Genomic DNA, 13,464 nt, shown 5'->3' on the forward strand with positions numbered 1-13,464 from the left:
GAGTTCCAAGATAGAGGTAGCTAGCATGACCATGGTCTTCTTTGGATTGAAGGAGCACTAGCCATAGGAGGGACATCAAGAAATAATTGAGTTTGTGGACAAATACATCATGAGTGATTTATCAAAACTCAGTCTTGCAAAAAAGGAACCACAATCACACAACCATAGAAAGACATGCCAAAAGAAAAAAACAAAATGTAGATTTGGCATTCCTCATCCACCCATGTGAGTGACAATGATTATTCAACCAATAGAAATTTGTCTGTGTTCTTGGGATGCTTAACATAAGTGTCTCCCCTGTTGTGTATGTGTCGTATCACGCCATCCTTATGGAGCCTTTCTGGCTCATGATTGTAGCTACTCCTCTGTTCATGTCGCATACCATCTTTGCAATCCATGCCTTGGTCGCGATCTCGTCCGCAGTCTTCACATAGTCCTTCTCTACCTTTACTAGGTAGGCACGATTCGCCATGTGGCCATCATGGTCATTGTACACTACTAGTTAGTACTTAGTCTTATAAAGTAAGACTAATTAAACTTCTAAACTATGCCTATGCTTCTTTTTTAAGGTCTAACCCCCCTTTTCTATGACTTACACTTTAGGTTATTTTGGATGCATAGCCCTTGGGATGTTTTAATCTAATCTTTCCAATGTAATCTAACCTTTTTAACCCATTTGTTATGTACATATCGGGTTATTTAATGTCATCTTATATACGTAGTTGATTAACTAGAGCTCATTGCATCAGTTGCAAGGTCTTCCTATGTAGATAATGGATAGCTCCATGTGGTGGTAGTATTTTCCTTATAGTGAGATAATAGGCACTTTATAGGATATTAGATAGTTTTTTGATGTTTACTTACCCTGTGCATTGATGAATGGATATCTCATTTTTAGGACACATATGGTACTTGTGCCCCTTGAAAGATGACCCATATGTCTGTTAATATGGATCCTACCTCTATTGCCTTTGTCAATGAAAAAATGAAGGAAGCTAGAAAAGAAGGATTGACATTGCATCATCCTAGCACAATTGCTAGAACACGACCCTATCTTCCTTAGAAAGCCAAGAAAATGAGAAAATGAGATTCCACTTGTCTTGACCTAACTTGGGCTAATGCCAAAGTCGAAGAAGATTTGACTCAAGTTTCAACAACCTCGTTATCAAGACCCCCCTCAAGTCAAATGCCTAAGCAAGCACCAAGTCCACATCCAACTACATATTCCTAACCGGTTTCCATGAACACAAAGATGACCTTAAGTACTATTTCAACACATACCTAATCAAATCTATACAATTAGTGATAGGGTTGAGTCCTTATAACTTGTATGGCCACCCAACTTGACATATGCTTTTCCAATGCCGCATAAGTTTTTATAGATAAAAAGGGACTAGAAACTTTGTTTGAGTGCCTATAGTGCTGGAAGGAAAGTCTTGCTCAAAAGGCACATATCCAAGAATTCCTCCACTCCTACAACAACATGGATGAACATGACAAAAAGTATGGCACCTTCACTACAAATCATTGGTGATTTTTTCCTATCAGTTTCGTTATGAAGCAAAACTTTTATATTGGTATCGAAAGTTTGTATGCCTTAATAAAAATAAAGGTTTGAAAAATTTTCCAAGATTGAAACTTTTATGAGAAAAAACTTAAAAGTTTCGCTAGGGTTTACAACTTTTTCTTTAAAATTCAAAAGAAAATAGATAAAATTGTAATATCTTCTACAAATATTGTGAAACTAAAAAAACTAGCTCAATAAACTTTCGCCAAGATTTTATATTAATATATAAGTATAACTTCAATAAAAACATCCTTGTTACAAATCACAAACCCTTAATAATTATCTTAGCAATGCAATGATCCAAGAGGATTTTTTTGTTCTATTTCAAGGGAAATAATATATCTCAAGGCTTATGGATGCTAAATTATTTTCAATGCATCATTTTCTCTCTCCTGACACCCAAGCATATAGGGATGAGATCACACTTCAAACAATAATAGACCTTGACCTCAACATTCTTATCCACAGTCATAGATGGCAAGGGTGGAAAAAAATCCCTCCCTTTCACTCTGAATATTTGCTCTAAGGTAAAACAATATAACCAAGAAATTTCCTTCTTGTAACAAAGAAAGTTTTCTGCTCATCTACCCACATAGTTTTGTATTCCCCACTTATTGGCACTGATAATCAAGGTGCACAAATAGGAAGTGGCCCTACCAATGTCATCACAAACCTCTTGCAAATCTAGGACTACTTCTATTGCCTATATGGAAAACATCACTCAGCATATTCCCTACCATGACTACCCCAAAGGAAAAACTACCCTTACTTGAGGTAGAAAATACAGAGCTACAATCGGAGATGCTACAATGCAAGAGAGACTATACCCATAGGCTCTCCAACAACATGAAGTCCTAGAGGCAAGATCTATGGAAGGATCTTCGAAGCTCCATAATCATGAAAACCAATCACACAAAAAGGGCATCATCCCAAGCTAAACAACATGAGACCTACATCAAATTGCTAGAACTGCAAATGGTGTAGCCGCAACCCAAAACCTCAAAATTAGCTAGGCAACAAGTATATCAATATCTTGACAAATCTCATCATATCTTCAGCACTCAATATCAAGCGAAAATCATGTAACAATGTTAGATTTTTCCACAAGCTTGGTTAGGGAGGAACATCTCTATGAGTAGGATGGCCAACCCACAGTAAAAAATTCAACTCCAATTCTAGCAAGTTCAAATGGAGGTCACATTCCTTCATACCTAGATATTCGAGAAAGATCTTGAAGAAGTGTGCACAAACCAAGAACTCCAAGCAAGGGAAAGAAAGAGTAGTCCTAGAGGCCAATTCAAATATTCAACAAAGTCAAGTATAGCTTACAAAATGCCTTCATGTATTGCTACATGCCTCCTACTAGCACTTGGCCGCCTTATGGGATAAGAACTGGAGTAACTTGTGTAATCAAGAAAAGCTTGCATAGTTGCAAAAGACTATGAAGGACTATACTTTTTGTGTTGAGAAACTCATGAGGGAATGCAAGCAATAACTCGATAGTAACTTATAGGAGAACACTACTCAAGCCCAAGTCTTGGAGTAACATTCTAGTACAAGTAATCACATTCCTATACAAGAATGGATCGGTCTCCAATTCAAGCACCTTTAGAGTACCTATACCTCCACATGCCTTTAGCATGGAGCTGCAATCCCAAAAATTAAGCAATCTCAAAGCTAGAACTCCAATTGCTCGCTCAGACAAATGAGGCAATGAAGTCCCATAACCTTGCACCATAGGCTACTTCACCAAAAGCTTATAGTGGTTCTATGAGTTGAAGATCATCTCAAAGAATGCACACAAATCCAATGGATGAAGCTCTATCTCAAAATTCTATTCTCTTGGTCAATGATACATTGGGCACAAAGTGGGGACGACACGTGGGTGAATAACTCTTGTGCCACATATGTCATGACACGTCTTTTTCTTGGTGAGGTAGGACTAATAGCTTCAAGGTGAGTACGTGGATGGATCCTGCCTGACTCACAAGTCCTATCTCACCAAGAAAAAGACGTGGGGGTTGTTAGATATGCTCAATGCCCCACCCTCCTGGTAACCACCAGTGGTCCAAGGTGCTCAAGTTGTAAGGCCCCCATATGAGGAGAAGCCATGTGTGAGCCTGGGACAATGGATGAATCCTGACTTGCATGTCAGATGAGGTCTATCAATGAGAGTGTTGATGGTAGAAAGGTGATTGTGTGGGAGCCCCTTATTCTTGCTGGGGCTTGAATATTCCATGGACGACTAGTCGGTTCCACCGACTAGGTTGATTGGTCGACTTCACTGACTAGGTTGACTGGTCGGTTCCACCAACTATGTTGATCCGACTACCGCCCTCATAGCCATAAAGAGGCGACCTTGCCAGTCCATTGTACCAGATCAAATCTTCTAGCAAAGATCTTCCAGCTAGTAGCTCTTCACCTAGCATCTGTCTAGATTGCCATCTAAGCTCCACTGTGGGAGTGCACGGGTGGATGGAGCCATCATCTGTACTACATCAGTATTGAAGGAAAATTTTGTTCATCTCCAGTTTACTATGTACTCTCCGAATTCAAGCTCAATTTCACCAAGATCGGTTTTGTATCAGGTCTTCATTAGGAGATGGAAGGCTTGGCCTTTTCCTTTATCACCCCAAAAACCAATCTTTGATGGAAAGCTAAAGTGTAAGGGCAAGATCTTTGAAGACCGAAGAAGATTGGTTTCAAAACCAATCATGGTTGGGGGATGAAAAGCAGCCGCAAGGCATTTCATGTCCAAGTAAGATCTTGGTTGGGAGGTAAAGAGCCTAGCCTTTGCTTAGCATCCCTCCACCCGATATTCGTTTTAAAATTGATTAAGGAGGTTGAAGGCCAAGATCGGTTTCTAATTTATGTCTTCATCTCCCCAAATTGGTAAAATTTAAACCAATTTATTAAAATTCCATGTATTGGTTTCAATGTTTTTATTAAAATTCTCCCAACACTAAAAGAGCTAAAACTATTTGCGTTACTATATTTAGCATTTTGAGAGATAGAGACAGAGAGTAAGAGAGACTTTGAGAAAGAGAGAGCGAGAGAGAGAGCCAGATGGGGAACCAACAGTGCTTCCAATGTGTGAGTACTTAAAACATAGTGCTCAAGTGGTGAGTGGCATAAAGGACTATATAAAATATTGGGACAACCATCACATCAACAAAGGCTTACTAGATCCTTATTCAATATACATAATGCCAGTGATACAATATTGGGAAAACATGATCAAGGCATTGTTAGATCCTTCATCAACTATGCAAAGTCAGAATATATGTATATGCTTTTGGCCTCAGACAACTCATGTAGTAGAGCAGAACACCAACACCGACAAAGAAGGTTTCATGGGTTTAAAGGCACTAGAAGACCACTACTGTGGTCCACAACGCAACAAGCCCAAAGATGCATTTCAACCTTTCATAGATGTAAAAAAGAATGATTTTATTCTTGTGAGGCCAAGTGACAATATATATCCAATTTGGTTGGGTGTAGCCGAGTCAGACATGGAATCCAACACTTCCTCTAAAGAATACAATATGGTATTGATACAATATTGGGCCCCATGTTCTGTAAGAAGAATGCAAGTGAGGAACAAGTGTATGCAAATTGTTGGGAGAAGTTTTGGATTTGCAATGACAAGTACTCTACAGGTTGGGAGCAAGCAGACTCAATAGTATGGAGTTGTGGACACCAAAAGGGGGGAAGCCAAAACGATGAGAAGAGTATGAGGAAGGGATCCTAAAATGGGAGAGTGTAAAGTTCTCTCTCCCAATTTCATTTTCCCAAAATATCGACATTTTCCCAAAATTACTAATACGGTGTTGAAAGGAGTTGATCCAAACTGCTCAAAGAGGCTTTCTTATAGGAGTAACCTCCATGTCTTAGAACCCATCCCAAGTTTTATCCAATACCACACCACCATCAATTGGCCACTGACCAATCTGTATACCAGAGTGGATGGGATATCCAAGGCACATTAATATGGGCCCTTCACCAACATGAATGGTGTTTGCGAGGTAATGTTGGCACACTTTGTAAAACTTTGGTGCTAATTTTTGAGGTTATCCTCAACATCAACTGCCATCTACCTATGCTGAGTTTCAATCCAAATGGCTGAACTGATGCCAAAACCAGGACTAGACTCTATCATAAAGTCACCTCCTTAGAGGGTTGGTACTTTTGTCATTTTGAGTTCAAATGGTTGACACAAGCTTGTTTAAAGATTGACTAGAAACTCTATGAGGAAAGGTGACACACATACCATTTCCCAAGATCATCTAGCACACCACTTATTCCACACTACCAGGGTTAAGCACACATCTTCCCAACTCCATTATTACAATAAGCCATAACATGAGGACATCCATCTAGGGTAATGTTAACCTGTGTTGATAGGACCTAAGCATCAGTAAATTGTGTAGACTATGTGTGTAGAGTAACAACAAAGCTTCTCTTGTGAGATTACATGTACTTGAGAGCACAATGAAAACTCACTCTAGGAAAAAATTTACATACATAGAAAGAAAGTGCTATAATTCTTACATATGAAGAGAGAAAGTCCTACAATGCATGCGTGCAGAGAGAGAAGATCTCAAAACTTGTATAAACATCTCATAATGGAATGAAGGCTATACTCTTTTGAGGCATAGTGTTCAGCTCAACTAGTGTTCATGTCCATTTGGACCAAGTTTCCATGCTTTACAATATTAATATTCAATAGCTTGTCTTATCCTTGTCTCCCACTGCTTCTGCAACCTTGCAACTCCCCTTTGCCCTCTCCTCCTTCCTTCTTCTTCTTCTTCTTCCTATCCTACAACCCTTGCTCTTACCTATTCCTTCTCTCCCACTCCTACTCTCCCTTGAACCCTTATGCTTCTATCTTAGTTTATCATCCCTTACACTCCAACATATATGAGGAAGTTAAGTTCTCCACCATGTGTTATGTCCTAAACCTTGGAGCCTCCTTCTAGCGTTGAACCTCCTTTTGAATACTGGAACATCTTTCTAACCTTAAACTTCATAGCTCTAAAACTCCCAATAGAGGTGGAAACCTTCATTCCACATCCATGATCATGAATGTTTCTTTCATACAAGCGTGCGCAACCTTTGCTTTTCACACTTAGCCAGTGTCTCTTGTCGGACCATGACCCACGTTCCTAAGTTACATATACACTATGACATCAATTATATCTGTAGGTGATAAAAATCCTTGAAAATTTTAAATGAGGAATTAGTGGCAACAACTGTTGTTCCCTCCATAAAAGGTGCCATGTCATCTGCAAACTCGAGTCTAGTAGCTCCTCCTTCTGGTAGATCGAGATCTGAATCCTAGCGAGGCTCGCCACCTGGGAGCGCAAAAAATAATCCCAAAGCTTTTGCCAAGAAAAAAATGAGGACATGAGCAAGAGACCATCCCTACCATACTAAGCGAGAAAGGGAGAAAGGCTCTCCAGTGTAACCCCCAATAAGTATCTGGCTAGCATTCTGTATACAAGGGAGAGACCCCTCGAACCCGAGTCGAATCCATCTGCCCGAGAAACCCATCTGCCGCATGGTGTCCTCCAAAAAATGCTACTCCACCCTATCATAAGGCTTCTCAAAATCAAAGAGGACTGCAATAGGCTCGAGCCCAATCCACTTCCTCCCAAAAGGTAGGATGTTGCATAGGATACACCATTACTGAATAAACCCTATCAGAGTGTCATGAATGGTGCCAACAAATGGGACCACACCCACATCACCTTGGTATTGCATTCCTAAATGAATGATGTCAACAAGATGGGGCCACAACTGTAGTCTTAAGATCTTGTCTAAGTCTTATAGGCAGTATATCCAACAAGGTGATCGGGTGCCATTGTCGAATGTTCGATTGATCTCCCCCTTTCAAGATCAAACAAATCCAACCTTGACTCAATTACCAAGGAAGTGGATCTAAGTCAAAGGTCTCCAAAAGGCTAGATGCAACGGTATATGTATGGGGGTATAGATATGAAATCCCAGAAGCACTTAAAGAAGAACGGTGTCAATCTATCCTCACCATGGCATGTCTATAGACAGAGGGCCTTGAGGGCCTTTAAGAGCTCCTCATTTGTGAAGGGGACCTCCACCTACCTACACTGATGAGGAGCTCTTAGAGGCCCTCAGGACTCTCCGAGCATTGATGGATGTGTGTCCACATAGACTCGCGTACTACAAAGACCTTCATCTATCGATAGAAAGCTGTAATCCTCTCTAGAAATATCTGGAGGGTCTAAGGGGACGGTCACGCATGACGATAAATTTGCAAATTGGCCAAATCAATTCACCAAAAAGGTCAAATTGCCTTAGTTATCAGAGGGTAGTTTAGCCCCTCGTGAGCAAGAGTGCTAGTGAGAGAAGCAACTTCCTTGACCCTATGAAATGGACTACAACCAATAAAACCTCGCTTACATGGACTCCAACCAAGTAAGGTCTACACCCTATCTACACAACCAATGTACTTTCATTTCTCTACAAAGCTTCCAAAATCCACACTTATCGCAGTATCCATTCGTAATTCATCGAATTCAAGGACATGCATGATTGCCTCCTAAGTGCATATGCTCGCAAACATTGAAATTGTGTTCGTATTGAGGGCTAGAGGTCTAAAAGACAAGAGTTGTCTCATCATCTTGTCTCCCTAATGGACCCAACTTGCCTTGGGAGGAGTGATGGTGAACTCGTAGTCACCCCGAATCTTAATTGTTGGAAGGTCAAGCCATGCACTCTCAAATCAAATTGTGAGCCACTAAGAGATCTAGTCTTGCTCTTGAAGCCACTCTATGGAGCCACATTAAAGGCAAGCTAAAAGCTTTTGAGTGTCATCTCAATTAATGGGCATTTCAAGCCCATTCTTAATATCAATAGGCAATCTATATGGAGAATGAAAACCGAAACAAGGAGTTCTTTGAAAGAAATTGTAAAACTCTAAAATTCTCAAAGCTTTGATAAGATGGAGAATTCCTTTTGAGAACAATGGCATGGACATCAAATACAAGTTTTGATTTCTAGATAATTTGAGAAGGCCATTTCATTCCCTTGGGTTTTCAAACTATTGGTAAATATTTACAAACAAGGGCAAAGCCGCTTTTCCTCTAAATATGTTTTACTAAAAAAACTTTCTTCATTGAAAGTGATGACTGCCTGGCGACGAAATTGCCAGACTTTCGCAGGTGCTAAGAATGGCGAAGATCAGTCGCTGGAAGCTCTCATGCCGTTGAGGTAGACCTGGCATCGCAGCGTTGCCTTGCCGATCCTGAAACCAGGCATCACGGTGAAGCCCACTTTGGGCAGTAAATTGATCGTTTCGCTCTCGCTCGCCATCTCCACGTCCTGCACCGAGCTCTCCATGTACGCCGCGCAGAAATCGGTCCTCTTCCGGACCTGAAATATGCTCGCCGTGGGATCGAATGAGAACGCCAGCTTATGCACCATCCAAACCGCCTTGGCGAGCTTCAGGAACATCTCGTAGAAGCAGCTCCTGGGGTGCCCGCCGTTGACGATGAGATTCCGATGCTCGAAGCTCCCGAAGAACGACTCCTCCATCTTGGGGTGCAAGATGTGCAAGAACTTCTTGTGACAGAACTTGCCGAACAGGCAATCTGGCGTGACGCCTACCAGTTCAAGCGGATCCATGAACTGCATGTCGCGGAACTGATGGAAGCAATCGCTGCGGTGCCTCGCAGGATCCAAAATGGAAGAGAGGCTACCGCTGATGTAGAAGTTTTCATTCTCGAAACCACTGAACATCCTTACGCAAACGTAGGATTGTAAGGCAAACTTCTTGTGGGACGCTTTTGCATATGCAACGCCAGGCTCGATGGACGTCACTGCAGCGTCAAGATCCCAGCTGGCCTTCTTCATGTGGGAGATAAGGAGCTTGGTGAAGCTGCGACTCATCCTTTTAGCTACAAGCACCGCAGATTCGAAGAGCTCCAGCGTTGGGAAGAACTCTGCAGATGACCCTGATAACCCTACCTCCCTCGTCATAGTGCTCCTCTCCAACTTCCTGAGCCTCCTCTCCATCTTCTCATTTTTCGCCACCAGCCTCTGCACAGTGTCCTTCAAATTTTCTATCTGCGCGTCTTTCTTCCGCAGCTCCAGCTTCAGACTCCTCACGGGGTCGCCCTCACTGCTCCGCGCCGCCTTCAACTCGTCCGAATCCGACGGCGAACTCCCGCATATGTGTCCATCCACAAAGCTGGCGCACCCCGCCTTGTCCCCCGCTTGCTTCCACCGGTAATTGAGCTTGAGCTCCGAAAGCCTTTTCAGTTCAAGGGCCACCGCCTTATCGGCAGCATACAGCTTGTCCGGATGGTAGGGTGATTGCGCGGACTGCAAGTGAAGGTATGCCTCTTTCAGGGAGGAGACCGTCGCGAAGGTCTCCCCTAGTAAAGCCTCCAAACTCCTCACTTTCATCGCAAGCTTCTCGGTGTCTCGGGCGAAACTGGGGCTTCTGGCTTGCTGAGTCTCTCCCATCTCTCTGGAGGTGTCGCTACTGCCTTCAGAGTGTCGGTATGACTAGCGATAGATGGTTGACACGCCTTGGCGGCTTTCTACACGAAAGCACTCGAGTGACGCGAACGCATACCGCGCGATATTTCGTTGGCAGGGAAGGGGAAGCTGTGAGTCTGTGACAATCATTCAATCAACTCGTTGTAAGCTATGCAAATTCCCCTTGATCGGTTTCAAAATTCAACCACGGGTTCCCAAACTTCAATCGGTGTGCAGCCCGACTTCGAAGGTCCCTCGAGTATGTTGAACAACGGATGCGCGCGCATTTACTCTACACGAGGGCGAGGAGGCGATGGGGTAGGTAGCAGCGTTGAGATGTTGGTGGTAAAATTCGTAGCCTCCTTGTGTGGAGTAGTAGTGAGTAGTGTGGTGGATTGTGGAGGAGGGACGAGTCACGAGGGCTGTGACAGTCACCCAAATCAACGTACGCATGCATCGATCAATTTACGTGCCCTTCACCTGCCACGCGGCACAATAATTGAGGAAGCGACCAGGTGAGTCCTTCAAGGCTGAGATTCCTTTCTCATACAGTCACGATTAATGCAAGAATATATCATATCTCTCCTATGGAGTTTCCCAATGCAGAGGCAATTTATCATTTGACATGGAAAATAGCTTTAAGCAACAAGCTTTCACAAGGCACCGCCCTCTAGGGATATGTTGCTAGACAAATGAAACGAGAGCCTTGGAAAATTCAAGCTTCATCATCTTTTTGTTTTTAAAGAATTTTTGGCCTTTGGAAGGATATAGGTAAGGTTGTTGGCTTTCCAAAGGTAAAATAGGTATTTTTTAGACATTTCTTTTTATTTTAAGGTGATTGGTCACGTATGCTCCTTGTAAGAGGATTTAATGTATGCATTTAATGACTTCGTCCTCTTTGGCTTGCCCCCGTCCTCCCTCTCTCTCTCTCTCTCTCTCTTTTCTTCTTTGTGCCCTCTCCCCTTTCTCTTCTCCTTTTCTCTCTCCTTTCTTACTCCTTCCTCTCTCTCTCTCTCTAGGCAAGTCCCCCCCCCTCTCTCTCTCTCTCTCTCTCTCTCTCCCCCCTTTCTCTTCTCCTTTTCTCTCTCCTTTCTTATTCCTTCCTCTCTCTCTCTAGGCAAGCCCCCCCTCCCTCTCTCTCTCTCTCTCTCTCTCTCTCTCTCTCTCTCTCTCTCTCTCCTTCTTCTTCTTCTTCTCTCTCCTCCCTCCCTCTTTCTCTCTGTCTTGGCCACATGAATTCATCTTGTTGACTTTTGGACCATTTGCATTTACTACTCTTTGTACACTCTTTCCTTTTCATGCCTCCAATTTTATGCTCTCTCTTAAGCATTTCACTCACCCATAGGCAAGCTTAATGAATGATAGATATATATCATTCACCTTGTTGTTTAAAGAATCGGCCCCATGGATTGAGTGGGGTGGTCAACCCTAAAGAATATTACAAAACTATGAGCCTTTCAAACCCTTCCCTCTAGATTGTGAATCTTCATCATCTTAAAATTATTAGCTTTTCAAGCCCTTCCCTCCAGATTGTGAAGCTACAAGCATGCATGTATCCTATGCATATGACATTAAGAAGAGTGCATGTATGCACAAAAGCACTAGCTTCGGCTTATGAGCCCTATCAATTAAGGCTCTGTCGAAAAGAAATTTAAAGAGAATTTTTGCATCCATGTAGTAGGTTACTTCAAAGTGGATAGCTTCTACTTAACCTTGACAGACTCGCTTATTGTCGTTGATAGCTTTGTATATTTCAAAGTTCCTTTTTTTATCATGGAGCACATAACTACAATCTTAAACTCGAACTTGGATCCTACCGTGTAATGAAAATATCATAAAGAGAAAAAAAAAGAACGAAAAAAAATATAAACATGAGACATGACACAGGGTCCATCAAGACTCGATCCTCCTTGCAAAGGTTAGGGGTAGTATTTTATTATTGCCTTGGTGATGTGCAAAGATTTTTGCCTTTTGGGAATTGAAGCCCGACGAATACATGCATAAGACTATGCTTACAAGACCTCATAACTCATTTTTAGTTGCAACCTAAGTAATATTGTGTCATGGACTACAACCATATGAAATGTCATCCTTCGATCTTGCATCCCATGTGGCATTTCTATTGCTAATTTCGAATCATAGTTTACATCGAGAACATGCATCAAAAGAGAGAAATATTATAAGAATGCAGGCTGAAGCAACATCGATAATAGAGTCCAATAGTATTGACTAAGTACTTTATTGTATCGAATAAATAATCATCGAGATTGTGTTGATAACGCAGGACAACATCAGTTGAGTCTAGATCTGGGTCTGTAGTTGCTGCGAGAATTACAACTTCATCATCAATTTGAGTTGTCGTTTCAATAATTGGCTCAAAGCGGTAAGGGTGGATATAGAACTATCATCCATAATGGGGTCGATATGTTTTCATTGCTACACTACATACATGTCTTTTCGGATGCATATGACCACACTTGAATTGGTCTTTGAAGGAACTTTGAAAGCCATGCAATGGCAAATCTATCCCTCGAAAGACCACCACGTGATACACTCATTCGTGTAAGGTATTCATCGTGCATTTTAACTCCATGTCATTCACGTATAAGCTCAAATCCAAATATGTGTTGAAATAGTTTATAGTGTACTGGTCATTGTTGTGCAAGTTCAAAACAAAATTTTGGATTGTTATAGTCTATAGTTGTTTAGAGGTCATTCCATTTTCCAACAGGTACACGACTGCATCAAATAAACAATCACTTGGTGTGTAACTATAATGCAGGGCTTAGGTTTTGTTTGTGCAAGATGTTATCGATTGATTTGTTTGGGTCCATTATTGTTGTTTTGAATGCTAGGCTCACCTTTTTTTTCTTAAAAGAGAAAAAATCTGTCAATAGCACTATCTTTATAGTTTTAAATGAATCACTTTGATGTCCTTCTAGAAGTCATGCATAGCTTAGTAAAGATAACAGAAAACAACTAAAACAATGACGGTTTAATAAATGATATCTCCTAGACGAGTAGTTTTATACAAAGTGTTGATAGCAACTTTCCTTTTTTTTTGCTTTATTTAACTCTCTTTTTTCTTTTAGAGTCTCAGTAATCAACAATCTTTTCATCGGCAGGCATAAAGCGTGTTAGGCAGGTGTAAAGCCCATTAGGCACGCATAAACATTAGAAAAAAAGGGAGCTCATTTTGGGGCCCTGTAAGAAATTCGCTATTTTCTCTTTTATCTCTCTTCTAAAATGTGGAGAAAGCAATAAAATATGGATATCTATTAGTTCAGGACTATAGGTGTGCCAGTCTAGGGAGGAATAAAAAAGTTCTTTTAAATAATTGAGAAGATGCTGCATTAAACTCTCCATATAGATTCTCT

The 13,464-nt window shown here is 41.5% G+C and overlaps 1 protein-coding gene across 1 annotated transcript; it reads right to left on the reverse strand.

Moving 5' to 3' along the window:
• Positions 1 to 8,624: 8,624 nt before the first annotated feature.
• Positions 8,625 to 10,550, reverse strand: LOC147901536 (protein GRAVITROPIC IN THE LIGHT 1-like). The gene has a single exon (XM_087375192.1). The coding sequence runs from the start codon at positions 10,070 to 10,072 to the stop codon at positions 8,786 to 8,788; it is 1,287 nt and encodes a 428-aa protein (XP_087231318.1). The 5' UTR covers positions 10,073 to 10,550; the 3' UTR covers positions 8,625 to 8,785.
• Between the last annotated feature and the right edge of the window lie 2,914 nt (positions 10,551 to 13,464).

This window comes from Dipteris shenzhenensis, chromosome 5, assembly GCF_047967505.1.
Source record: "Dipteris shenzhenensis isolate YYH24624 ecotype China chromosome 5, Dip_SZ_1.0, whole genome shotgun sequence".
Taxonomy (NCBI): Eukaryota; Viridiplantae; Streptophyta; class Polypodiopsida; order Gleicheniales; family Dipteridaceae; genus Dipteris; species Dipteris shenzhenensis.

Bases quoted from the DNA above. Each gene is read 5' to 3' on its own strand.
- LOC147901536 (XM_087375192.1), bottom strand. From the start codon at position 10,072: ATGGGAGAGACTCAGCAAGCCAGAAGCCCCAGTTTCGCCCGAGACACC.